Below are 27,657 nucleotides of genomic sequence, written 5' to 3'. Positions count from 1 at the left end.
AGCATTAATTGTAGGATTATTAGAATTATTCAATTTAAATGAAAAACATTTATTTTAGTTAAACTAAAACCATTCATTCAAGTTAAATTAACACTATTGATTCTAGTTAGTTGCACATGGTAGATTCTATTGGGTTTTACTTCTTTCAGTCACATGGAACCATGATTGAATCATGTTCAGCCAAAGAGCTATTTTTTTGAGTGTAGAAAGGGAGATGATTTATTCAACTTTTATTTTTATTTTTTACAAAGTATGATATATAGAGCTCCAACATGGTAGCAAATCATGTAGCATTGTGTAATACATTGAATAGAAAGTCTCCTATATGCATACCATTTGCAAAATATAAAAATTCTCCATTATGACATGTATAATCAGTATTCCTTAATATGATTTTTTTAACTCTTTCATAGTAGTTCCCTTGTCTATTCCTTTAAAAAAAAACGAGATGTGGTTAGTTTGTGAGCTGTGTGAAATTACAGTATTTTACCGCATTACCAAGGGCTGCCTGAGCTAAATTTAGCCATCTGCCTCATTAACAAATACTCTCATTATTTTTGTTTGTATGTAGCAGACCTTTGTGTCACAACCCCAATATGTCTCTGGCTTTGCAGGCTTGTTTGTAATTTTGAACTACACAACAGGGCATTTACTGATTTAACCTCTGAACCTGTGGCATCATCATTACACACCATGACCATGTTGTCGTTTTCAGCTCAAATGTCCTGAATACAAACATTTTGTTTCCCTGCAATATATGTGGTGTGTTATTTTCATGTTTTTGTTTTGATGTGCAATGCAGGAATTTTTAATTATTAACACTGCAATTCATGTCTTAGTTTTTTGTTTTCATGTTTTTAATCTGTACAAAATGTGAAAAGAATGCATTTTAAAAATGAACGAGTTACTGGCTGCTTTCTACTCATTGTGTATAAAGAAATAAATTTTTATTTGTTATACTTCTGGTCTGGTTTGTATTCATTCAGATGATGTGATTCGATATTAATATCTATTTCTTTTTCTGTTTGCACTTAACATTTTTGGTGGATTTTTCAGGTTTTGCGGGTGATGCTCCTGTTGGTTCCTCAACACCAGTCTTCTCCATCTTAATTTCAGTAGCTGTGTTGCTCTCTTCGGGTTCATCATCTCCAGTCGTATCTGTCAGTCTTTCTTCCCTTGGTGCTCCACTGCTTGCATCTTTGTCTGACTTTTCAGGACACTCTTGTTTTTCATATGTGATCTCATCTTGGGCATCATTTTTCTTTGTGATGTCATTGGTCAGTAGAGTTTCCGAACCTCCACTATCTTTCTCTGATCTCTGTATACTATCTCCCGTCACATTGCTTTGGACTGAATCCCTTTCGTTATCTGCAGCCGTATTATCTGTTTTTGCCTTTGATTCTTTCAGGGTCAGAGAGCTCTCGTCCCTTTGGCTCTCGTCATTTTTCTTCTCATCCTGTTCTTGATCTTTATTACCTGCCTTGACACTGCAGCTCTCCTCTGATTTGCCACTGCAGCCTGATCTTCCCAAATGTCCTTCATCGTTCCCTGCCGACACCTTACTCTCATCTGCCCATGTCACTCCTTTCTTAGTCTTCTTTCCCCTCTTGACCTGTGTCTTCTTTTCCCATTTCTCCTGAGTGTTCATCCAGTAGTTTTTGTTTTCGTTGACGCACTTCACTCTGATGTTCTCCCCCATCTTCTTAATCTCCTGCTTGACGATAGGTTTAAATGTGGGATCAAGTTGCACGACCCTAGCGAAATCCCTGCGAGCCTCGTCTTCGTTGCATAATGCCGAGTGAGCCCGGGCCCGCTGGTACACGGCCTTCAGATTGTCTGCGGTGGAGATAGAAGTGAAGAGTGAAGACCAATCCTGCCACATCACATTGGCTTCATAATAAATAATCCATACTAAAGTAAACAACGGTTTTCGCTCTTTGCATAGGGGGCTGGATGGAGATACCAAGGGATGTCTCAATATGGTGAATGATGCAATTGGCTCAACTTCCTGGATTCACTGACAAAGTGAAGCATCGAGATGTGGTTGCTAAAAGGGAGAGTTGAGTATATGCAAACTGACATGGCTTAAGCCTCTTTTTTTTTTTACTACAGACTATACCAGAGTGATTGGCTAACTTGCACTGGGTGATGAAGGAGCAATCTATATCTGCTGCTGATGCAGCTGCTGCTGCTTAAACCCAACCAAAAGTGTGTCTACGTTTTAGGGTACTTCTCAAATGGAAGACTGTGTCTGAGAAAGGCTGCATATCTCTGCTGCCATGTCATCACTCGCCTTTGTTTTGTGTCCTTCATTCATCTCATTTTGAAGGATGCATCAAGTGTATCCTTTGCGTCCTTAAATCACCCACACATTCTACATCACAAAAAACTGATGGAAAACGAGTTGGCACTGGACTTTTCTGAGTTGATTATGAAATGTGAGAGATTTTGGCATACTTGTTATCTTTTGTTTTGGTGTAAATTAATCATTTAACACTAAACTCTTAATAATGTAAGTCACTGGGAGACCACAAACGGCTGTCATTCACTGTATTGTGTTAACTCTTTCCCCACCAGAGTTTTTGAATAAAGTTGCCAGTGCCAGCATTTTTGATCATTTTCACAAAAGTTTCATGACCCCCAGAATATTTGGTTGTATGAATATATGAATATACAATATATCAAAAGAAAGAACAGACTCTACAACTTTTAGGACCCTTTTACACTAGTGCATTTTCGTTTTAAAACGCATAACTTTTGCTACGGTTACGCCTGTCACTTACATTACTCCAGCGTTTTCGACCCTCGAAACTGAGACTTTTGAAAACAAAGCCCTTTTTAGTTTGAAAACGTTGGAGTTGCTTTTCAATGTAAACGGAGACTTTTGAAAATGATGGCGTGGCTGCCCACGTTCGCTTTGTGTATCCTTGACGACAGTGTAAACAATAACACGGAGAATGAACGGCAATCTTTGCTGCCTTTGTTGGCATTTTTAGGAGTCCTTGTGCAGTTAAACTCTGCATTTTTTTAATACTGCAGCTACTTACATGCAAGAGGCAGCTGTTTACACTTGTACGCACATGCCCAGTGTGCATGAACGGTCATGTGACGTGTTTTCGGTCGTGTAGTGTAGATGGAGATCGTTTCTGAAAAGCTGTGGAAACACCAGTAGATGAGGATCGTTTTCATTTTAAAACGCCGTTTTAAAACGAAAACGCACTTGTGTAAACAGGGCCTTGTTCTAGCTTCATGCATTCTTTTTTTTCAATCAGCATTTGAATGTGGGCAAGTTGAATAAAAACTGCAACATTTTAAGCAAAAAGTTGAGAAAATCATGTTTTTGTCAAAGTCTGGATTGGATTCGCAACAATGATCAAAACATAGATGGAGTAGACTGAGTCCACCAACGCTTCACAGTCCTATTTCTCGTCCTGGGTGGACATTTCATTCGGTAACATTATGCAGTTTTGATTTATATGTTGTTTAATGTTGATGATCACGTTATTTTATACATGTATGTGCTTACATATGCTATTCTTCTTCTTCGCCTATGTTTTGATCAGGACTCAAAACTCTTTCAAAAGATGCATAAGCACCCCCTACCTAAAAACACAGAAAGCCGGAAAATTCCGTCAATGGCGGGGAAAGAGTTAATAGAAAGCTTATTAATATAAAGATTTTTAAAGCAAAGCCTTTTTCCAAAATTAAATTTTAATAGTATTTTTGTGGCATGCCATTGGGGGGGTGGGAACATGATGTAGCCATGTGCACTTACTAAACTGTCTCATTCTAGCATTTAATGCTGAGCAGGACTATAGCCTGCGAGACTCTGAAGGACTGGACTAGGAAGGACACAGCCTCACTAGGATGCTGTCTTCTGTTTAAAAAGCACCCATCATCGTCTATGGATGTCAAACTCATTTCCTGGATGGCCACTGTCCTGTGAGTTTAGCTTCAAGCCTAATTAAACACCTGAACCAGCTAATTAAGGTATTCCAGGTAGGTGTTTTGGAGCTGGTTGGAGCTGCTCTCTGCAGGATAGTTTGACATGTGCTTTATGGTGTCACACATAAGTTATATGTAACTGACATACAAAATGTTATGGCCAGTCTTGAAGAGAAAAATTTGATGACTACCTGGTAAGACTAGTCTAAGCAGTTTATGCAACTGGCCACTGGTCAATGTCCATTTCTGCAGTGAATAAGTATATAAGCTCACCTTTATGATTCTTCAGCAGTTTAGAGTTGAGATCCACCACTTCCTGGTATTCCCCAAGCTCCAGCTTACACTGACTGAGGTTTAGACAGAGTGGCAGACGGACTTTCTCCAGAGATTCCCAGTCTTCTCCTTTATGTTCCACCTCAAAAACACACAGAGAAATAGATATGGCTTAGTGAGCACTGGGTTGCTGATTCCCCATGGGGATTTTTTAGCTTCCCTGGCGTTCCTGCTAAGTAATTTTTGGATCCCCAATGTACATCTCCTCTGGGAAATATAACAGGTATATGTTACTATAAGTTCTGATGTGAGTGTTGCCAGGGTATTGTGCAGTTGCAAAGATGTTTTGAATGGTTTTTGACAACGTTGTTTAGCCCATGTCTCTATGATATTGTCTTTCATAGTGTTCAGGTCACTCCATCATATACGAAAGAAATAAAATAAAAAAGAGTCAAATTTGCACAATAATAAAGCTTGCATTAAAAAGCACCACTTGGGCATAGGAACAATCTAAAATCATGGTAGGACATATTCTAAACTTTATTATCTTGACTCATGAATATTAATAAGGTGGTGTTACATTCACCCAGTAGTTTTTAGATAAGTGGGCGCTAATTTTTTTTTCAGATTACCGCTTCAAGCTTTCAGTCCATTACTGAAGTAAGAGGCTTCTGCATGGTTTTAAATTCCACATTTTATGTGGCCAGCTATAATTTCAGCATGAAGCTGTATTTTTATTTTTTTAAATGGTGGGATTTATCCTCAGTGCCCTCTATAGCTATCAAGTGTATGCCAAACCAGTGCTACATTTCCCAAAAACATCATGAACCAATTGTAACTAACGTAGCCAATGGTCTCTATGATCAACTTAGGCTCACAATGGTTTTGTAAAAATGCAGCCCTGATCTTTTATCGTTATTTTCAGTCAGCAGGCTCACCTTAGTTTGGAGATGGTCTACATACTCCAGAGCCTCTTTGAACTTGACAGTCGCCTCACTGTATTTATGCTCTTTCACATTAAAATTGCCTTCGTCCTGGAGCAGCATAATTAGCCGTAGCATCTGCTGCCAGTCCTTGCCCTCGGTCAGAGCTGTTATCTTAAGATTGGCCTCTCCTGCTGAGTGTTCGCTTGTGGTGTCATACTTATTTTCCTCTGCTACAGATGGATTCATTCCCTTCTCAGCATCTTTAACCTCTTCAGGGGACTGAGAATGTTCCACCTTGCTTTCCTCTTTTGTAGGCATCGCAGATTTTTCCTCCTCCTCTGATTCCATTTCTCTCTCTTCCTTCTCTTCAAAGATGTTCCAGTACCTTTCTTTATCCTCCCAGTATTTTTCCTTCATTCTCTCAGAGAGAAGATTCAGTTCTCTTTGCACCAACCTAGAGAGTGTGATGTCTAGGTTGGCCACCATCTGGAAGTCTTTCCTGGCCTCCCTCTCACTCCACACAGCTGCATAGGCCTTCGCTCGCTTGTAGTAGGCCTTGACACAGTCTGGAAAAGATCAATAGTCGGACTGTAATTTGTAGCTCTTCCTGTTACCTACCTACTGAGGCTACGTAGTCTTTCTGAAGGCTGTGCATGTGTTCATATACAGGACTATTATTTGCTACACACACACCATTTTAACCCAATTCGGACACCAAGTACACACAACTAATCTTGCTCTGAGTGGGCTCGAGAGCCTGGTTAAAATTCTCTGTTGACGGCTCTCCCCCTCTTTCATTTGATCATGCTCTTCACTAAATCTTTAACTCTGCCAACATTTAAACAGACTTCCCCCAGTCAACGTCAGCCTCTGGCAAAAACACAGCAGATTCTGTGAGCACATTTCAAAAGGATGTGCTCCCCAGGTGACACACTAGAGAAATAGTTAAGAGAGCAAAGATGGAAGATTTGAACCGAAACAGACAACAAGGTGTGGGTGACACATGGGGCACGGCAGAATGAAATGAATCCTGGGAATTAGAGAGGACGGGGAAATGGGAGAGTGTCCTCTATAAAGGGAACTGAGGAAGGCCAAAGTCACTGTGCCGGCTGCATATGCATAAGGCTCATTAGGAGAGCTACCCACACTGCCTCTGGAGCCACTGCGAGAGACGATACATCTGTCACTTCACATGCTTCAAGAGGGCTTACACAGAACAACTCCTGTCCCTACTGCTCATGCAGCCAGCCAAGCTTAAACAAATCCAAACCACCGAGGACGAAGATTACTATGCATGCTGCCAAGTACAATTATGAAAGTGAATGCAACTGGATTATTTATGATAACCAAAAAGCAAAGGCTACATTTAAAGATAGTCTGATACTAAGCTGGTCTACATCACCTCAACCTAAATTTCTCTGACTAATTTGTGCTGGTTATAATTTTCCTTCAAATCCAATGATTTTGATGTGTGGTTTTCTGTTAGTAATTTCAGTAAGAATTGTTTGAGATTAATCTTGCAAATCCCAAACTGCTTTTTGGGTTTGCTAGCATAATTAAATAACGAATCTTATATTTTATTCTAAACACCAAAGGTTTTTTGATATCAATAATAATGTATTACATAATGGCAGGACTGTTTCCATGGTTACTTCTTTGGGCACTGGCAAAACATCTACTATAATATGATGAAATAATACAGAATTAAATGTTGCTTGCAAATAACTTTATTAAATGAAAAAGAGTGTTGCAGCAGTCCTAAAACCCAAAAACAAATAAGCATTTCACTTCGAGTTCCATCATTCCAAAGTCATTGGTTTATGGGTAAATGCTTTAAATAAAGATGTATTGTTTAAATGTATTTTAATATTCAGGCGGTTGCTGACAAGTGGCTAAATGGGACTACTGAGGTTGACAGGGAGATTAAACGTCATCATGGCAAACAGATAAACATCTACTCACTAGACCGCTTTTAGAGCCTCATTATGTTTATACTCAGAAGCTTAGTGGTGGTGAAGTTGAAGTCATGCGACCATGGTGTAGTTCGATTATAGCCTAAATTTAGCTTTTTACTTCTGCCAATTGTTTTTTGGCTTCAAAATTGATCAAATTTGTGTTCAGTTGTAAAGAAACATATTGACTTTTTTTTGCCGAGGGAACCGAGGTAATGCTAACTTCTGGGTTGGCCAACAAAAATATTTAAAGGTACATTGTGTACATTTTAGCGGCATCTAGTGGTGAAGTTGCGAATTGCAATATAAAGAAGCTACAGTGGCCAACACAGAACAAAGATGTCATCTGAGACAGCAGAGAGTAGCCAGTCAAGCAAACACACTCTGTAGAGTAGTGATGCAAAGTCTGATTCATTTCCGCGAACCGGTTCCTTTCGGACAGTTCAGCTCAATGAACCGGTTCAAAAAGCCGATTCACAGCTTCATCATGCTACGATGTCATTATGCATTTCTTTTCTAAGTTATTTGTGTGAACGCATAGCTGATTATTGCCTTTCATTTAATGGGTATAGTGGTCACAGTTTCATTGGATTGCGGATCCTTTATGTCGGACACGACTGACTAATATTGATTAGCCTACATCTTGGATAAGATTCGCAACTACAACACACATATTTATGCACAAACGTATTACATGTCTAAAGTATATTGAAATAATAAACTCCATTTCCATTACGTGCCTCATGCTTGCATGGTATCGTCAACTCACTCATCAGACCCCTCGGTAATCCTCTGCAAACTTCGACAGTTGGTTGAACTGGCTCAATCGGTTCTTTTGAAGTCGGACGTGCTACTTGTGCATCTTGCGTCATCAACCCGGAACTAAAGTTCGATTCAGTTCGATTAGTGAACCAGCTCAATTGGTTACTTCCTATGAACAGGTTTCAACCGGTTCAAAAGAACGATTCGTTCAATAACCGAACATCAGTACTGTAGAGCAGTTTGTCCGTTTAGGGCTACTGTAGAAATATGCGCAAAACGGCAACTTAACATGTAAGGGGACCCGTGGTGTATGTAGATAGAAATGGGTTAAAAAAGGTAATAAAAACACAACGTTCATTATGTAAGGTCTTTACATACCACTTAAAACATAGTTATGTATATTATATTGCATTTCTGTCAATAGATCCCTGCAGCACTCTATGCATGGCTACTTCTGAATGGCTGTCATTGGGAAAAGATGGCATAGTTAAATTGGGCCATGCTAACCAGCCAATCCTTCACCATTTGGTTTATACTAACAAGCTGGCCTACTGTACCTTTGTGTTTATCCAGGAGCTCTGTTGTATGTTCTATGACTTCGTAATATTCCTCCAGCTCTAACATGCACTGGCAGTAGTTCAGTACCAGAGGAATGATAAGCCTGCCCAGATTAATGTAGTCCTCATCTCCTGGCATCTCCTAAACAGGAAGGAAAACAAATTCAGGTGCACTCATCAGACGCTTTACTGAATGTTGTTTCTCTACAGTCCCCTTGTAACCCCCATATCATTTTATTTTTCTTTTACCCTGGATTGGACTGTACGCAGCAGAACCACAGCCTCCTGATACTTCACTGCAGCTTCACGAAACCGACCCTGCTTGACCAGAGCGTTTCCCAAGAGATGCAGCGAGGGCACAACTTTTAGTTTCTCATCCTTCTCCATCATCCAAGACTCGCGCTGGTAAGAGAATGGGTCGCCCACCTGAGGAAGACAGAGAATTGGAGCGTGTTCGTCTCGCTTGGTTGAAGATTGAAAGCATGGTCTGAGAATTGGGAACAGCATTTCTTTCCTGGCGTATAGCAATTGATTGTGTAACATTCTGTTATGCTGTTTGGGTTGCAGTGAGAAATCTCTTGAAGGTGGAGGAGTGGAACTAGAATGTGTGTGTTGTTGTGAAAGGAAGCATGTATGTATTTTCTTGTTTTCTTTGCTCTGTGTGAATACCAGGTGTACCCACTGAGATTAGCTCCATGATGAAGATTAGAGGTTGAGGTGTCCTCATTATCTCATCGAGCTCTGGGAAGCCTGTCGAGTGGTAGTGAAACACATTTCCCATGCCACACATGTGTTTCTGGCCATCCAGAGGGTCTTTTCCCTGAGCAGCCAGTCGCATCCCTTTTGACACGATGGGATAAAGGCCTGTGTGCTGAGTATAAAAAGGAAAAATATTATCACATTCCAGTGTTTCCTACAGAACTACCAAGCATTTTTCTACTATTTTTGCAGCAATAGGCTATAGGAATATTCCTTCATTTATTAGTGGATCAGGCTTCACTGTTTGCAATGTATATTTTTTGATTCACTAAAAAGGACCGGCTCAGAAGAGTCATTTGTTACGGAATCAGACTACCCTGGCCTGGTCCTGCTGTATTGTTGTGATTATAGCACGAAGAGTCATTTTGAAGTGAATCGGACTGCACTGTGTTTTTTTTTCTGAAAATATGTTTTTTGCTTGGGCTGGGAAAATATCACTAAAAACATCAATAAAAAGAACAGCACTTTTAGAGTTTCAACCCTCTGTCTAATGTGAGCATAAGTATTAGGACAAATGGCTTACAGATGTTTCTAAGTGATCAGCTGTGTCCTGTTGTATTAATTGTTCAGACATTAAAAGCATGTGTCGTATACATTGTTCATTGTTTCTGCATTCTGAGTCTTGTTTGGTGAAGACATACACAAGCCAGGATGAAGATGATGGAGGCGACTTTGAGAGCAAAAAACCAAGCAATTTGGATGCTAAAAGAAAAGAGGAACTCAATTGGCTCAAACATTAGGCATAACCAAATCAGCAGTTTGGAATGTTCTGAAAAAGAAAGAAACCACCAGCGACTTCAGCAACCAACAACGTCCAGGGGTGCATTTCCCAAAGCGAACTATGGTCGCAAGTTTCGTCGTTACCAATAGAGTTCAATGGGACTTATGACCATAGTTGGCTAACGATGTTTTCAGGAAATGCACCCCTGGTCAGCAGAGAAAAACAACAGCAGTTAATGACAGAAAGCTGTGAAAAAGAACCCTAAAATAATTGAAAAGCTGGGGTGATGGTCTCACAATCTACTGTTTGCAGGAGACAGCAGAATTACAGAGGCTACACAGCAAGATGCAAACCTCTGATCGTTTGCAAAAAAGCACAGAGTTGAGTTAGTAGGATTGTGGAACAGAGTTTTATGGAGAGACGAGACAAAGATGAACCTTTATCAAAGTGATGGGAAAGCAAAAGTGTGGAGAAAAAAGGAACTGCAGATGATTCTAAGCATCTGGAAAGCATAGAATGAATTCGGAAGTGTACAAAAACATATTGGCTACCGATGTTCAAGAAAATGCCACCAGACTCACAGAGAAGTGCTTGATATTGCAACAGGACAATGACCCATAACACACTGCCAACTCAATCAAGGAGTTTATCAGGTAAATGGAAGGTCTTAGATTTGCCAAGTCAGTCTCCAGATTTAAATCCTATTACACATGCATTTCACCCGTTGAAGTGGAGACTAAAAGCAGAAACTCCCCAAAACAAGCAATAACTGAAAATGACTGCATTAAAGGCTTGGAAAAGCATTTCAAAAGATGAAACCAAGAGTCTGGTGATGTTCATGGGTCGCAGACTCACTGCTGTGATTGCATGCAAGGGATTTGCAGCTAATTACTAGCTTTTAAACTTACTACATTTGCTTTAAATTAAATTGTCCCAATACTTATGCTCACATTAGATAGAGGGATGAAACACTAAAAGTGCTCTTGTTCTTAGTTGGTAAAACATTTATATGTTGAAACAGTTAATGATAAAACATACTTTCTGTACTTTGTCTCAAATTCATCTTTTAATCATATTTACAGACTCCACAGCAAAGAGAGCAATTTTGTCTTTACTGTCCCAATACTCATGGAGGGCACCGTATATAGTAATGTAGTACCAATTGTACTCCCTGTATAGTTTACAGCATTAGTTGAGTTTTTCTTTCTTTCCTTAATTGAAAAAAATTGCCATGGACTGTATCTGATATGTATCCTAATTAATCAATATCGAACCGAATTTAATCAGAATCATTATTTTGTTGTACACACCGTTTTAATTGCACCACATTCAATACATGCCACAAAAACACATTCACAACTATTGCCATGGTGCTGAAAGATTCAGCAGCAGAGGAGAATTGCAGTAAACATACCATGACCTTTCGTTCAACATATTTCCACACCAACCATCTAACTGAAATCTTTAGTCTCATTTGACTTGCAGAATAGATCATTTATATACTTTCATGTGTTTGAATAAAAACAGCAAATGAGAATGTTAATAGAAAATGTAGTAAGTCACCAAAGGCGCAAAATACATGAGACACATATTCTCCTCCATCCTTATGTGAAGACTAATTAAGATCCAACTGAAGTAGGTGTGATTATAGAAAGTAACAAACAGTGGATATGCACAAGAGGTTTAGTTTGATTTCAAACACTTACAATGGCATCACACCAAAACTCTGCCACCTCTCCAATCCTCATGGAGGTTAACAGCACCTCCCACACCTCCATCTTGAACATTTTCCCCACGAAAATCTCTGTGGGATGCTTATTTTTGCGACTGTCGTCAATCACAGTTCTTTCAAAGTTGTCCAACAGAGTCTGGAAGTGGAACACCAGCTTTGTGGGTAGGAAGGCATAGAAGAAAAAAAGATAATAAAAACAGGATTAAGAGCGAGATATTTCTTCCTGCTTAGTACACCGTGCACATCATGTAACTTGCTACTTGGTGCATGTTCGTATGTGTTGTTGAGAGAAATACAGAGTTTTCAAGCAGGCCAGGAAATCTTTTTCCTAATGTCATCCCAATAGCTTCATTCTTGGTTCAACTTTGCCTCATTATACGACATTTAAATGTATAGACTTTTTTTGAAGTATATTGATGGAGACACCTTGATGGAATGGGAGCACACAGACTGAATACAGAGCACAGCTGGTAAATGGAGAGATTAATGTTGGCATTGTCGTGGAAAATGTTTGTCATCCTCTCCAGGCTGAGGGCCATATGGCTGGACAAGTGGGGGGAGAAAAGTCACCTGGCACAGATACAGTGTTCCTCAGCCTCTGTCCAAAATGATAGGTTGCCAAACTTCTGTGCAATTCTATGGACCAAATGTTTTGTCACATAATAAAACCATTTTATTACCAATAGAATCAAGATACAACCATTTCTAATCGAAGTAAATGGTTAGAACCGATCCAAACACATATCCGATCAAAAGCGTTATCCAGGACCATATACGCGTCTTACCTTCGTTCCCTTTGGAAAATGTGGCAACGGTCCTTGACCTCCATGCAGAATCTTCTTTTTTACTCCAGGATGGTCAAGCAGATATGTTTCTTCCATTTTAAACTCTTTTGAAAAGTGTTTCTTTATTGAATCAGTCCTTATGTCCTGTAGATTGTGAGAACTGAGCTAGTCCTTGGCAGTGTTAATTAGCAAACTGAGGAAGGAAGACAAATCACACCCTGCAGCCCAATGCTGCCTGGCTGCTTTCTGACAGATGGCTGGATTAACAGGTTGAGGATAGCCACTTTAATCTGCCTTGGCTAATCCTTCAACCCCCCTGAATCTGCAGTATAATCCCCTATAAGAAGTGAAGGGATGGGTGACCAGAGAGCGGAACTCACAGTATGGAGACAGTCAAGATCATTCTAGAAGGCAATAGAGTTCAGTAATCCCAAGAGTTTGCTAGTATAATTCAGTGCTGGGAACTACTGCAGACAATGATCTAGAAGTCTCTAGTACGATTTTCCAGTTTGTTGACATCTGTAGTGGGAGCATCTCACCAATTTGAAGACATATTGAGCAGAAGAAACTTGCCAACAAAACTTTATTTCAAATATGAATTTATTTGAAATACTGCAGTTAACTAAAAAAGGTTTATAGTGTATCCACATGAAAAAAAAAGTCACAACAAGTACAAATCCACAATCTGACACAATAAATCAAAGAAACTTTGTGATGAGGCATCCGTCAAATATACTGATTTTACTTACATGCTTGTATACTTATTTTAGATTCTCACAACTCAAATGGGATGTTCAAATTCAGCTTATACATGCAATAGAGTAAAATCTGTAATGTTCAGCTGTCGCCTCTGGTCAAAGCCTTTGTATTTCAGTATCTTGGTAATCGTGAGCATCACTTCTCGATCAGTGAATCCAGCTGCTCTTGAAGGGAGGCCAGCTGTTGGAACAGAATAGCAGTGATGGATGGCTAGCAGTAGGGGTATAATTGAAGGCTAAGTGCAATATGTTCAACAACACCTCCAACATAGTTACTTTTTTTCATTAGGCCATTTGTCAGTTTAGGCGAAACAGTGACAGAAGAAACTGACATTGGCCAATAGTTAGTAAAATATATATATATATATATATATATATATATATATATATATATATATACATACATATACATATATATAACATTAAACAAACAAACAAAGTAAAGCATGTATGTGTCAAGTTCTTTTACTCACCAATATTAGATATGAAAAATTACACTCACTAAGCTCAAATGGAATATGTAAAAGTCACTCATTTTGCATGCTAAGAGCATTATGGGTATCAATCTATTGCTGAAAATGACATAGGGAGCAGAATACTTTGGTACATTAGGAAAATATTAAAAATGGAGCCCAAACTACGCAATTCAATTCTATTTATGTATTAGATGGGTATCTGTGATACATTAAAATGATTCATTAAAAAGGACAGACTCAAAAGAGTCATTTGTTCATGTATATGACTACACTAGCTGCACTGCGTGTTACTGATTCACCAAAAAGAACCGGTTTATATGAACCATTTGTTTGCAAACGACTACACGGGTTGCGCTGTATGTTTTTGATTCACTAAAAATAACTGGTTCTTTTGAGTCATTCGTTTGTGAATTGCACTAGTCAAAATTGAAAAGAATCCATACTAAAAATGTTCAAATCACAATTAATTCAACAAATATTTTTAACCTATACAAAATGCATGCAGGCTTTTGGGTTCATATGCAAACTCACCTGTTCCATCTCTTGTTCCTCTTGATGAATCATACTATTCAAATGACCCTGGAAGCGATCCTGTAAGGGAGAAGGTAAGACATACTTTATCTAGCTGACGGTACGCTGTTTTGATGCTAGCCATTTGTGAATGTCTTAACTGCTTGTACACAGATCTATTTGATTTGTGGCCCTGTGAACAAAGCTTAGACCTACATGACCTTTCCCTGTCTGCTGTGACTGTAATGACCACGGACAAATGTAACCAGCATAGTGTATACAGTCCAACCAAACTGACACTGTTAAACCACACGTTCGACCCCGTTTCACAGTGTCTAAATCCTCCCAATGGAGCAGTTGCCAGAGCAATGAATTTTATGCTTTTTTGTGAGTTATGTAAAAGCAGCTAAAGGCAGAAATGTAATATTTATGCCTTAAAAAGAAATCAAAAAAACTTGCCTTCTTTGGATTTATTCAAGGCCATTTTAAAGAGCTGTACTGCACAAAAACAGTGTCACCAAGGCTATGTGTTTACATGATGTAGCATGTGAGAGACAGTGGAATGCAGGTAAACCAAACTCACCCTCAGGGCTTGATTTTCCACCTCCATGATCAATTTCTCCTGTTGCTTCTTTCGGGCACGGGTTTCCTGAAGCTTAGCCTTCAAATTGCTGATCTGCACCTGGTACTCCATTACTGTAAATCAAATAGAGATTGTGAGCTCTACACATGAGCCCTAGTTATCATGCAATCAGTTTAGTCACATGCCCTGATGTCATATTGAGCTCTTTTACCTTTGAGAGCTAGTTAATCTGCAAAATGCTCATGTAATCTAAGGTCCCAATTATCTGTGAATCCTTCACACTCTAACCGCACAACCCTCCAGGCTGCATAGATACTAAATGGCACGGCACTTCTTATGTTCTGCACTCTCAGAGAATGAGAGTTCAAAAAGGCCTACATATTGAGAAAACACATTTGTGGTTAATCTATAAGAACTCACTGATTATTTATCAAATCTGAAAGAATCTTGACGAATTTAGACAATGCAGTACTTGACTTACATTATAAAACATGTACCATTTATAATTGATGTGATATTATTTATCAAGAGAATATAGCTATTTCTGAAATCCAATTAAGACATTATTTTTAGGCATCATTGACACATTTTGAAGGCACCTATGATGCAGTGTTAAAGGGTTAATTCACCCAAAAATTTAAATTTCTGTTATTAAGTATTCGCCCTCATGTCATTCCAAACCCATAAGACCTTTATTCCTCTTCAGAACACAAATTAGGGTAACATTAATGTTGAACCACTGCAGTCACGTTGAATATTTTAACTATTTCTCAAGTACCTTTCTGGACCTTGAATGATGGTAATTATGTTGCTTTTATGGGGGATAAAAGAAACTTTGGATTTCATAAAAAAAAAAAAAAAAAATCTTATTTGTGTTTCGAAGATGAACGAAGGTCTTACGGGTTTGGAACGACATGAGAGTAAGTACTTAATGACAGAAATTTCATTTTTGAAATGGTAATTCTGTCATCATTTACTTGCCCTCATGTCCTTCCAAACCCGTAAGACTTTCTTTCATCTTTGGAACACAAATTAAGACATTTTTAATAAAATATGAGTGTTATCTGTCCCTCCATTGACAGTCTATGCGACTACGACTTTGACACGTCAAAAAGTTCATAAAGAGATTGCAAAATTAATCCATATGAACTGAGTGGTTTAGACATGATCACTTTCGATGACGAACAGATTGAATTTAGGATTTTATTCAGATATAAACATAGATCATAAACAGAAGCTCAACCGATCCTGCTTGAACATCCTGCGAGAACAAACCTCATTGGTTCTTACTGAAGCTCAAACATGCTGTGTAACAAACCAAAATTAACCTTATTGGTTTTCACACATCAAGCAAACATGCTTAATCTTCCAATTATCATAATTGATGTGTGCATTGATGAATGTTTATATGTGAATAAAAGCCTAAATTAAATCTGTTCAGCGTATAAAGCAATCAAGTCTCTTCAGAAAATTTGGACTAATCCACTCAATTCAAACTTTTTAAAGCATCAAAGTGGTAGTTGCGTAGCTGTCAATGGAGTAACAAAAAGCTCTCAGATTTCATCAAAAAGATCTTCATTTGTGTTCCGAAGATAAACAAAAGTCTTACAGGTTTGGAACGACATGAGGGTGAGTAATTAATGACAGAATGTTCATTTTTGGGTGAACTAACCCTTTAATACTAACTCATTTTTATTCATATTTTTTATCTTTTGAAGACAATCTCTCTTAAATTTGTTTAGTCAATTTTACTAGGACAAAAATGGCATCTGGATGGAACAGCATTTTAGTTGACCAGAAATTGCAAAATTAGCCATTCTGCTTATACTTCAATGAGTGCTAGACATCACTTCTGCTGTCAGAGCGCGATCAGACCTCACTAAGCGAGTGTTGAACGCAGTTGGACATAGTGGTGTATTAGAGGTAAAAAATTATATAAATACTGTTCGGTTTCTCGATCGTTTCGTGTCTTAGGACATCAATGTGTCGTCATGAGCCGCAGGGTTTAATTTGGATTTGTCTGTGCATGTTTTATTTACTCTTATAAAAGAAGTTCCCATTGACCCACATTATACGGCTGACAGACCGCAACGGTTGGAGTTAAAAATCATCATTTGTGTTCTACTGAAGAAACAAAGTCACCTACATCTTGGATGCGCTGGGGGTAAGCAGATAAACATCAAATTTTCATTTTTGGGTGAACTATCCCTTTAAATTTGTTCAATTTTACTAGGACAAAAATGGCATCTGGATGGAACAGCATTTTAGTTGACCAGAAATTGCAAAATTAGCCATCCATGAGGTGTGTTCAGTGCTAAACCAGTGCTAAACATAGCTAAACCTTTTCCTTTAAAGAGTATGTGAACAAAACACACAGTGGCACAGCTCTGGGCAGCATGGCTCATTGAGAGGAGATTAAGTGCCAATGTGTGTGGGATGATGCCATGGTCAGGCATCTCTGTCACTCACTAGCATGGGTAAAGACACCACCAGACAACCGGTACACCCATCTGACCTAAATACAGCAGGACGCTCATCATTCAAATGCTAATCTAGGTCGGCTTTTGTTTATCTGCCGGTCTGCCTGCCTGTGATACTGAATTGTGGCTTTAAATTGGGCTTGAGCTGCTGTCCTGATGATGCACAGTAATTGATCAGACAACAAGTGTATTGCCATCCTACCGATCTGACTGTTCCGGTCATTCTCATCTCTGCTTCCATCGGCCTCATTCATTTTCTCGTGGAGCTGCCTGACCATGTCATCTTCAGTGTCCATGATGTTAAGGTCTTCGTCCTCGTGCCGTTCACCCTCCTCGTCCTCATCCTCGCTGCTACTACTGATATCATTGAAGATCTCGCGTAGCTCGTCATGTTGGACTACATTAGGATTTTAAAAAAAAATGTTAAGACAGAGAAAGATACAGCTATAAAAGCACAGACTTGTGTTCAGATCATTAACCTGAGGAGCCGTGACCCTTGTGTCCTGAGTTTCCAGGTGAAGACTCCAGGTTGGACAGAGATAAGCTGTTGTCAGGTTCTTTGGTCTCATCCTCAGCAATCACCTCCCATCCTGACCACAGGGTCAAGGTTCATATATCAATAATCCCTGTATCTTTTCATCCTCTGAGTTTTGGCACCAGCCAATTTTGCTTTTATATCACAGTGCTGCTGAGCTCCACAAATTTATGCATGACTAATGCCACTTTTTTCCTGTAATGCTGAGCTTAAACAACTCTAAATCTTGCACAGTCGCTCCATTTAATTTGTGAGCAAGTCTGCCATCTGGTGGCAAAGGCTTAGTATGACAAATACATGATCCTACATTAGTAATGACATTTGCATTTAGATTTGTCGTGACACTGGGTTTGCAGCAACAAAACATGACAGGAAAACAAAAACAAGAAATAAAGGATACGAACACTGACGGCTTCGGCATCTGTGCTCAAGAGCCTCTTCACTTCCTTTTCCACATCAGGAGACTCAATGTACTGCAGGATAAACCAGGTTAGAATTCAGCCCTAAGGAACATGGTCTCAAAATCTGCACGGACGCATTCAGATGCACACATAGTACTAACAGTAGAGGCTGGCTGCATGCCAGAAAACACATTAGCGATTAAAAAAGGAAGTCACGTCAATAGCTAGCTGCAACGTAGCGGAGATTTATTCAAGAGTGAGAGAGAAGAACCTGCCACTAACCCGCCTGCTGTCACTTCAATCAAATGAACAGCTAGACTGCTTTCCTGCAAACCTTAGTGGCAAATGAAGATGGAATGCTTATTTATATGTAAATCTTAGCTTTTACCATTAATTCATTTATTTTTTTCCTGCAAGAATGAACATTTTTCTTAACTAGAACTGGTAAAGGATTGCTGAATCATCAAAAAAAAAATAAAAAATAAAAATTGGAACTGCTTGAGGAAAACCAAATGAGGTTACCTTCTTCTTCGCCGTCTTCCTAAACCGCCTCTTCCTTGTGTTCTTCAGAGGAAGGGTAACTGGAATGAGACAGATGTAATTGGATATTAAATAGGTTCAATCATTCTAGTACTGATAGGCGGTCGGTCTCCTCCACATTCACTCCCAACCAAATTCCAGTACAAGAGTGGGAGGGACTTACTGCCATGGTTCCAAACAAATTTTTTGTCTTTGTCCTTGTCTTTCTTTTTGTTTTTGGAGTCTGTAGTGCCCGTGGGCTCCTCTAGAGGGGGGTACAGGTCACCATCCAGTGTACACACCAACATCTTAAACAGAAAGTCAGAGGAATTAATAGAGATATGGCCTTGTAGATGTGCTGAAGCTCATTATGAGACTGCAAAGGGGAAATGTAATTTAAAGGTGCCCAAGAATGTTCTTTCACAAGATGTAATATAAGTCTAAGGTGTCTCCTGAATGTGTCTGTGAAGTTTCAGCTCAAAATACCCCATAGATTTTTTTAAATACATTTTTTTAACTGCCTATTTTGGGGCATCATTAACAATGCACTGATTACACTCGGCGCCGCCCCCTTAAATCGCGTGCTCCCTGCCACACCAGCTGTCGACTATATTACAGCGCATTTACAAAGTTCACACAGCTAATATAACCCTCAAATGGATCTTTACAAGATGTTCGTCATGCATGCTGCATGCATGCTTCGAATTATGTGAGTAAAGTATTTATTTGGATGTTAAAGTTTTATTCTGAGTGAATTTGACTGTCCTCCGTGGCTAACGGGTAATGCTACACTGTTGGAGAGATTTATAAAGAATAAAGTTGTGTTTATGCATTATACAGACTGCAAGTGTTTAAAAAATGAAAATAGCGACGGCTCTTGTCTCCGTGAATACAGTAAGAAACGATGGTAACTTTAATCTCATTTAACAGTACATTAGCAACATGCTAACGAAATATTTAGAAAGACAATTTACAAATATCAGTAAAAATATCATGCTATCATGGATTATGTCAGTTATTATTGCTCCATCTGCCATTTTTCGCTGTTGTTCTTGCTTACCTAGTCTGATGATTCCAGACGTTAACTGGCTGCCCTTGTCTAATACCTTTTATAATGTTGGGAACATCATGGGCTGGCATTATGCAAATATTGGGGCGTACACCCCGACTGTTACGTAACAGTCGGTGTTATGTTGAGATTCGCCTGTTCTTCGGAGGTCGTTTAAACAAATGAGATTTATATAAGAAGGAGGAAACAATGGGGTTTGAGACTCACTGTATGTCTTTTCCATGCACTGAACTCTTGTTATTTAACTATGCCAAGGTAAATTCAATTTTTGAATCAAAGGCACCTTTAAAAATATGTGACCCTGGACCACAAAACCAGTCATAAGGGTCAATTTTTTGAAATTGAGAATTAAACATCATCTGAAAGCTGAATAAATAAGCTTTCCATTGATGTATTTGTTAGGACAAATGGCCGAGATACAACTATTTGAAAATCTGGAATCTGAGGGTGCAAAAAATCAAAATATTGAGAAAATCGCCTTTAAAGTTGTCCAAGTTCTTAGCAATGCATATCCACTTACAAAAATAATTTTTTTGATATATTTAAGGTAGAAAATTTACAAAATATCTTCATGGAACATGATCTTTACTTAATATCCTAATGATTTTTGACATAAAAAAATTGATAGTTTTGACCCATACAATGTATTGTTGGCTATTGCTACAAATATACCCGTGCAACTTATGACTGGTTTTGTGGTCCAAGGTCACACACACATATACATACACAGTGCATCCGGAAAGTATTCACAGTGCTTCACTTTTTCCACATTTTGTCATGTTACAGCCTCATTCCAAAAGGGATTAAATTTATTTTTTTCCTCAAAATTCTACAAACAATACCCCATAATGACAACGTGAAAGAAGTTTGTTTGAAATCTTTGCAAATTTATTAAAAATAAAAAATGAAACAAATCATGTACATAAGTATTCACAGCCTTTGCTCAATACTTTGCTGAAGCACCTTTGGCACAAATTACAGTCTCAAGTTTTTTTGCGTATTAAGCTACAAGCTTGGCACACCTATTTTTGGGCAGTTTCTCCCATTCTTCTTTGCAGGACCTCTCAAGCTCCATCAGGTTGGATGGGGAGCGTCAGTGCACAGCCATTTTCAGTTCTCTCCAGAGATATTCAATCTGGTTCAAGTCTGGACTCTGGCTGGCCCACTCAAGGACATTCAGAGAGTTGTCCCGTAGCCACTCTTTTGTTATCTTGGCTGTGTGCTTAGGGTCATTGTCCTGTTGGAAGATGAACCTTCGCCCCAGTCTGAGGTCCTGAGCGCTCTGGAGTAGGTTTTCATCAAGGATATATATTGCTGCATTCATCTTTCCCTCGATCCTGACTAGTCTCCCAGTTCCTACTGCTGAAAAACATCCCCACAGCATGATGCTGCCATCATCAGGCTTCACTGTAGGGATGGTATTGGCCAGGTGATGAGCGGTGCCTAGTTTCCTCCAGACATGACGTTTGCTATTCAGGCCAAAGAGTTCAATCTTTGTTGATCTCATGGTCTGAGAGTCCTTCAGGTGACTCGGGCTGTCATGTGCCTTTTACTCAGGAGTGGCTTCCGTCTGGCCACTCTACCATACAGGCCTGATTGGTGGAGTGCTGCAGAGATGGTTATTCTTCTGGAAGGTTCTCATCTCTCCACAGAGAAATGCTGGAGCTCTGTCAGTGCGACCATCAGGTTCTTGGTCATCTCCCTGACTAAGACCCTTCTCCCCGATCCTAACCCCGATCTGTCTTGGAGGTCTACAGACAATTCCTTGGACTTCATGACTTGGTTTGTGCTCCGACATGCACTGTTAACTGTGGGACCTTATATAGACAGGCGTGTGCCTTTCCAAATCATGTCCAATCAACTGACTTTACCATAGGTGGACTCCAATCAAGTTGTAGAAACATCTCAAGGATTATCAGTGGAAACAGGATGCATTTGAGCACAATTTTGAGTGTCATGGCAAAGGCTGTGAATACTTATGTACATGTGATTTTTTTCATTTTTTATTTTTAATAAATTTGCTAAGATTTCAAACAAACTTCTTTCACGTTGTCATTATGTGGTATTGTTTATAGAATTTTGAGGAAAAAATGAATTTAATCCCTTTTGGAATAAGGCTCTAACATAACAAAATGTGGAAAAAGTGAAGCACTGTGAAAACTTTCCGAACGCACTGTACATATCCATACACAACAGAGATCTTACCTGACAGATATCAGCAGTCTTATAGAGGGTCTTCTTGTCAACTGTTTTTAATGACTCCAGAATGCAGGGTAAATCCACTAATTTACATGCTAAAGGGACACGATCCACACGTACAATCCCATGGCGACCATCAGCTAGGAATATATACAAATTCCATGAGCAATATTTTTACAAAAGAAATTGAAGACAGACTGTAATATCAGTACAATAACTGCACATAAATTATTTAATTTATGAAATCAAGATGTGTAAATTGGAGGCATTTAGAAGCTTTCTGAAATGTAATATGCTGAAGTAAGTGGAAAGTATTTTTTGTTACATTTCGACTTCATACTATTTTTTTTCTCTAGTACAGTGCTTACCATGCAACTCTATAGTAAGTCTGTCTTTCATGTTCATGCTGCTAGACTGGGCGATCCGTCTGACTGTAGAGGCATACTCCTAAAAAAACAAAGCATCATGCCATTGAATGAAACATAGTAATATAAAGAAGTCAATTAAATCAAAAAATTAAAATACCTGTTTTTACTGTACTAACTGGGATTATTTTGTTAGATTGAACAGTACTGTTTAAAAGTTTGAGTACATTGTTCATACTATAATGTATAAAGGCCCTGATATGAACTGGATGTCATTTTGAAAAAAATCAGGCCAAAACAAAGTTAATTTTTTGTGCTCGTTTCAGGAGTTCGAAACAGCTTAACAAAGCGAACTTTCCGTAAAGGTTTGCTCTGGCTGGTAAACACCTTTCTGTCCGTGAGTAATGACATGGACACACTTTACATATTAATTTGCTCTCAGTAGTGTGGGTGGCGTCGGATGTTTGCTAACAGAATAATGCTCAGGTATTTCGAACTTCTTTTTACCCCAAAGCGAAGAACAAAAAGAACTTTGTTGTGACTGAGTATATCGAGGTCTTTACAGTGTGTCCCACAATGTCCTGTGAGCACTGTGATAATGTTCCTTTGTTCCTCCATGTATGCACATGGTTTAACAACATTTGACTTGACTGGAATGACCAATATAGCTATGACACAGTATGTCTATATGTGATTATTTATTTAGAAACACTTTACAACAAGGTCCATAAGTTAACATTAACTAACAGTGAGCATTTATTACGGTATATATTAATTTTCATTTACATCAGTACACTGTTCATTCTTAGCTCAGGTCTATTAAATAATATTAACAGCTACAACTTTTAATCATGTATTAGTAAATGTAGAAATCAACATTAAGATTAATAAATGCTTTAGAAGTGTTTTACATGGTTAGTTCATGTTACTTATGTAATTAACTAATCTTAAATAATGGAACCTTATTGTAAAGTGTTATCAATTACTTGCTACTTGTGTAATAACATGATGTTACTGGCCTTATAGTTCTTGAGTTACTTATAAATGCATAATTATGACTCTCATATCAAACAACACTCTAAAGTGATCAATTATTCAAATGCATTTTTTATGGAAGTGTTCTGAGAGTGTGTACATTACTCAATGATTTTAAATATTGTCTTTCACTAATATAGGTGGAAGAAATGAAAAAACAAACTGACCTGAGGAAGCCGCAGAACAAACTGACTCTCCAGCTCATGAGGAGCATCTTCTTTGCTTTTGGAGCCCACCTTTCCCACTGAAACAGAGCAAGTTCCTTAAATAATACATACTGACTCACATTTATTAATATATGGGGACAATTGGGGGGGGGGGGGGGGGACTGTACTGTACAAAATGTTAAAACATGGGCTTTGGAATATACTAAGGTAGGTACTAAACTAAAGGATTACCATAAACATGTACCATGGTATTTGGTATTCTAAGATACTTATTATGACAGCACAGTTTTACTTGTTCAAAACATAGTAATACCTTGGTACTTTTATGTTAGCAGAAGAGATTGTGAATTCACAAATGCATGCATGCTAGTACCTTTAGTTTTTGAAGTCATCTTTGCCTCTTAATTCTGCACAGAAAGGGAAAACAAGACAATGTTTTTATACGGACAAGGGAGTGTGCAAATCAATAGAAGGTGTGCAGACTATGTACTACAAGCCTTTGAAAAAAGGCAAACTCCTTTTTTAAGGAATAACGCTGTTATCCAAGAGTGACAAATGGTAAAAGCAAATCAAAATAAGAGCGTGTTGATAAAAAATACTCACCGAGACCAACGACAAGCTAACAGGCTAACGTTACATATGCCGGCTATCTCATATATAACAGCATCAGATAAGAGAACTGTTAAATAAATATTCGTTTCTTTAAAACATCCAGAGCATAAAATGATCGCAATAGTAAAGTTATCATGAATTATAACACGAATTTTGTAAGAGCGAAACTAAAATGGTACAAATGAATATTGCTGTGCTCGGTGAACTGTCTCGCGGAAGCTTAGAGTATGTTTGCGCTTTAGTGCCCCCTGCTGTCCGTTGTGTAGAAGCAGCTACACATTGAAACATTGAAACCTAACTACTAGAACTAACTAGAACATGGGCGCGTAACTCTATTTACACGATTTCTAGAAAATGACTTTGTATTTTTTCGGTGAACACTTATAGTACCATAAGAAGAAAATTATGACATAAAAACATAGAAAATGTTTTCCACATGCATGAATATACAAAAACCCCAACGTCATATATCGTCCCATATGGTCTAGCGGTTAGGATTCCTGGTTTTCACCCAGGCGGCCCGGGTTCGACTCCCGGTATGGGAAGTAACGTTTTTAGCTTTATACGTGTAAATTACAAAAAATATCAGCTAAATAATTAAACAAATACAAAAATAAAGCAGCTAACTGCTAGGAGGCGTTCAAGTAAAATAATGTTAATGCAATAGTAATTAAATTTTTATTTTAAATATTACCAAGATACATTATTTCATTAAATATCAACGAAAGCAAGCTTTTATAATGTCACTGATGTGTGTTATGTATCATTTAGAGTGGGTCAAGATAACTCACTATATTTTTACAGCACTGATAAATTTGTCTAATTTTTAATTTGACACTAGTCATTAATTGGTTATTTTTTATATTGTTGGTCTAACTATCTAAAAAGAGTAATTCTGTGCAGGTAGGGTATAATTAAAAATAAGGGTCAGTAAATTGTGTTTAAAATAATAGTAAAAAAAAAAAGATTTATGAAAAAGCTAATTAAGTCTAAATCTAGATTTTATAAAAAACTGAAATTCAAGGGAAATTCGCTAAACACCCACTTCCTAATAGATGTGGAATTATTCTGACACATTCTGTAAAATCCCAAAGATATTCAGGGATATTTGGTTGGAAAGAAAGAAAGAAAGAAAGAAAGAAAGAAAGAAAGAAAGAAAGAAAGAAAGAAAGAAAGAAAGAAAGAAAGAAAAAGAAACCTGGTATTCACTTTGATTGTTTTGTCTTTTACTTCAACATTTCTCTATTTATGTCCCAAAATATTAAGTCAGTGCTAGTATTTGGGAAATGTGTAGTTTCTCTCTGGAAAATGTTAAAAATTAAATCAAGAGAGGTGTTTTTTGCTATTGAAAGTCTGAGAACAATACAAATTAAGTATAAATGAGTAAATCCCCTGACCACAAACTACACTATTACCCTTGAATTCCCCAAACAGGCTATTCCGATAATGGGCGGGGCAGACGCTGTCTTTAAGGGGTCATCTGTATTTTTTAACATCACAAATTAACGCTCAGTGTGTTTTAAGGGGTTGTCTCAATTTATTTGATATAACAATGTAACGCTCACTCACCTGCGGGACAAGGACACTATTCAGCCAACACAGTCATAGTAATCGCCTTATAACAAAGACGATATTTTTTACTGCCATTATGACTTTAACCCACATGATATGTATATCCCATATTATATGTGCAATGTTACTCTGGGTTAAATTGTTTAAATGAAAGGCGCTGTTAAAATTGTTGGTACAACTGGAGATGTCTCTCATTTATTGTCTATGCCGTCCCACAGCCCCATGAAAATGAGCAAAACTGTAAACACTGCTCACACAAACAAATCCTTTGATTGGTCGCCTAGGTGCCGACGTCACCCATCCCATCTGCAACTCCGAAAGACGCGTCACTTCACTGAATACACGAGAGCGTTAGTTTGACGCGTCGCTCGTTTGCAGTGTAGATGCCGAACGCTGGACCAATTGCTTTCGAGGGAAAATGTGAGCGCAAGGAATTCCCCACGCCGTGAAAACAGTGTAACCTTATGTTAGGCAATAGAAAACGACGAAGCTCGCCTAGAGCTTCAAAAACAATGAGCTTTTAGAAGATTCTGTCTTTGCCAAGGAGGATAAAGTCACTTCTATTCAACATTACTGCATCAGGGAGGAGGATTCGGATGATGACAGATTTCTTAGGAATTGCTTCACTGAAATGAATGCAGTGTGTCCATCACTTACCCCACTTACTTCTCATTGAAACCTGTAAATTATGGCACGTTAAGATGAAGGTAAGTGTTTGAACCATCTCGCTAACTTGTTCATGTGATAGTTGTTTTGCACTTTTAAAGTTATTTCTCAAAGCTTATAGGAACATTTAAGATGTAGGATGTCTTTTAGAAGTTCTTATTGTTACAGTGATTGTATGTACAATGTATTTCAATGTACAAGCATTGCTTATTTCATTCACTTGGATTTGCTTGAATTCCACTTAACCAACATGTTGTCATCATTCTGATCTTAAATGACCATTCTGATCTGAAAAGCCCCCAGGATAGCTTGACCTACTGCTCCGTTGTGCCCCTCTCCCATAACTGTGGACTGAGTTGTTCCAGCATGATTGCAGGCATGTGACCAGAATGACTGGTTCAGTGTGAGAATCTCTTGTCTCAGGCTGACATTGCTGGTCAGGACACAGTAAGGACTTTACATGAGTGTGAACAATCGGTTTTCCAGTCCTCGGTGCTCGGGCTTGTGGTGCATCAATGTTTTCATCCAGACCAGCACTCATTTGTGGATGTTTATATTTGATGACTGTCATTATCTCTACTTGTGACCAAGATCAGAAATTAGCCAAGGCTTATGGCAAAAATGCCACAGAGAGTGAATAAGAATGCCCTTGATGTGTGGGCAAAAGTGCTGTTTATCCGTTATCTGATATAACATAGTGACCAGCTTGTTATGTAAAACATATTCTTGCATATAGTCTGTTGTGTTGTCACATCTTTTTATGTTAGGTTTATTTATTTATTTAAAAAAATAAGGGTTAAAGTGCCTTGAACCTCAATTCCAATGGACAAATCTTAGCATATTTTCCAACTTACAATATGTAACAATTAGTGTGTAATTTCATACTGTAACAGAGTATCAAATCGATCTGCTGGTGCAGATGAGACTCCCACTCTCATTTGCCGCAAAGTAGTCTTTCCTTAATTTGTTTTCTTTATTTGTGGCTTGATGTCTCACCCATTGTCTGTCTGTCTAAATGTTTGCCAGATGTTTACATTTTTTTGGGATATAAAACTCCCCTGTGAGACATGCATTTTGAAGTATCTCTTTGGCTGTAGCGTTCTCAGCATTCTGGCCAATGGGAGGTACTGGGGTCAGGGAGTGCTTGTGTTCTCCTGCTTTGGGAGTTTGTGATATTAGTCAGCTCGGTTCATCCAGAAATGCTATCAGCTGGTTCTGATACCCCCTCCCATTACAACAGCCCCCCTCCCCAGCCCTCACACACCCCAGAGGCCTTTAGATAGCTGGAAATTCCAGTC

The 27,657-nt window shown here is 38.5% G+C and overlaps 3 protein-coding genes and 1 non-coding gene across 5 annotated transcripts in view; 2 read left to right on the top strand and 2 right to left on the bottom strand.

Moving 5' to 3' along the window:
- Nucleotides 1–801: 801 nt before the first annotated feature.
- On the bottom strand, nt 802–9,641 carry LOC125259062 (sperm-associated antigen 1). The gene is made up of 6 exons (XM_048176416.1): nt 9,098–9,641; nt 8,665–8,841; nt 8,416–8,557; nt 5,157–5,710; nt 4,219–4,360; nt 802–1,836 (listed from the first exon to the last, which is right to left on the bottom strand). The coding sequence occupies exons 1-6, from the start codon at nt 9,251–9,253 to the stop codon at nt 1,010–1,012; spliced, it is 1,998 nt and encodes a 665-aa protein (XP_048032373.1). The 5' UTR covers nt 9,254–9,641; the 3' UTR covers nt 802–1,009.
- Nucleotides 9,642–12,994: 3,353 nt separating this feature from the next.
- On the bottom strand, nt 12,995–24,417 carry taf7 (TAF7 RNA polymerase II, TATA box binding protein (TBP)-associated factor). The gene is made up of 13 exons (XM_048176417.1): nt 24,113–24,417; nt 23,883–23,916; nt 23,510–23,586; nt 22,311–22,389; nt 21,949–22,082; nt 18,859–18,982; nt 18,678–18,736; nt 18,155–18,227; nt 17,699–17,809; nt 17,422–17,616; nt 14,740–14,852; nt 14,178–14,237; nt 12,995–13,351 (listed from the first exon to the last, which is right to left on the bottom strand). The coding sequence occupies exons 2-13, from the start codon at nt 23,899–23,901 to the stop codon at nt 13,307–13,309; spliced, it is 1,089 nt and encodes a 362-aa protein (XP_048032374.1). The 5' UTR covers nt 23,902–23,916; nt 24,113–24,417; the 3' UTR covers nt 12,995–13,306.
- Nucleotides 24,418–24,594: 177 nt separating this feature from the next.
- trnae-uuc lies at nt 24,595–24,666 on the top strand. The gene has a single exon. It is a non-coding gene; the product is annotated as a tRNA-Glu (tRNA).
- Nucleotides 24,667–26,041: 1,375 nt separating this feature from the next.
- elf1 (E74-like ETS transcription factor 1) overlaps nt 26,042–27,657 on the top strand; it is a 52,175-nt gene continuing 50,559 nt past the window's right edge. For both annotated transcript variants that reach the window (XM_048176644.1, XM_048176642.1), the window contains exon 1: nt 26,042–26,400. The gene's annotated coding sequence lies outside the window, so the exon portion shown is untranslated. The remainder of the gene's footprint in view (nt 26,401–27,657) is intronic.

This window comes from Megalobrama amblycephala, linkage group LG23 (assembly GCF_018812025.1).
Source record: "Megalobrama amblycephala isolate DHTTF-2021 linkage group LG23, ASM1881202v1, whole genome shotgun sequence".
Lineage (NCBI taxonomy): Eukaryota > Metazoa > Chordata > Actinopteri > Cypriniformes > Xenocyprididae > Megalobrama > Megalobrama amblycephala.
Note: the sequence above shows the minus strand (reverse complement) of the source record. Positions and strands in the feature narration are given on the sequence as shown.

Bases quoted from the DNA above. Each gene is read 5' to 3' on its own strand.
- LOC125259062 (XM_048176416.1), bottom strand. From the start codon at position 9,253: ATGCGACTGGCTGCTCAGGGAAAAGACCCTCTGGATGGCCAGAAACAC. The intron at 8,842-9,097 runs GTGGGTACACCT...TGTCTTCCTCAG, and splicing joins TCATCATGGAGCTAATCTCA to GTGGGCGACCCATTCTCTTA. The intron at 4,361-5,156 runs GTGAGCCTGCTG...TGTGTTTTTGAG, and splicing joins TAGACCATCTCCAAACTAAG to GTGGAACATAAAGGAGAAGA.
- taf7 (XM_048176417.1), bottom strand. The intron at 17,617-17,698 runs GTTAATGATCTG...ATCCTAATGTAG, and splicing joins CAAGGGTCACGGCTCCTCAG to TCCAACATGACGAGCTACGC. The intron at 14,853-17,421 runs GTAGGATGGCAA...TTTGATTTACAG, and splicing joins TGACCGGAACAGTCAGATCG to TAATGGAGTACCAGGTGCAG.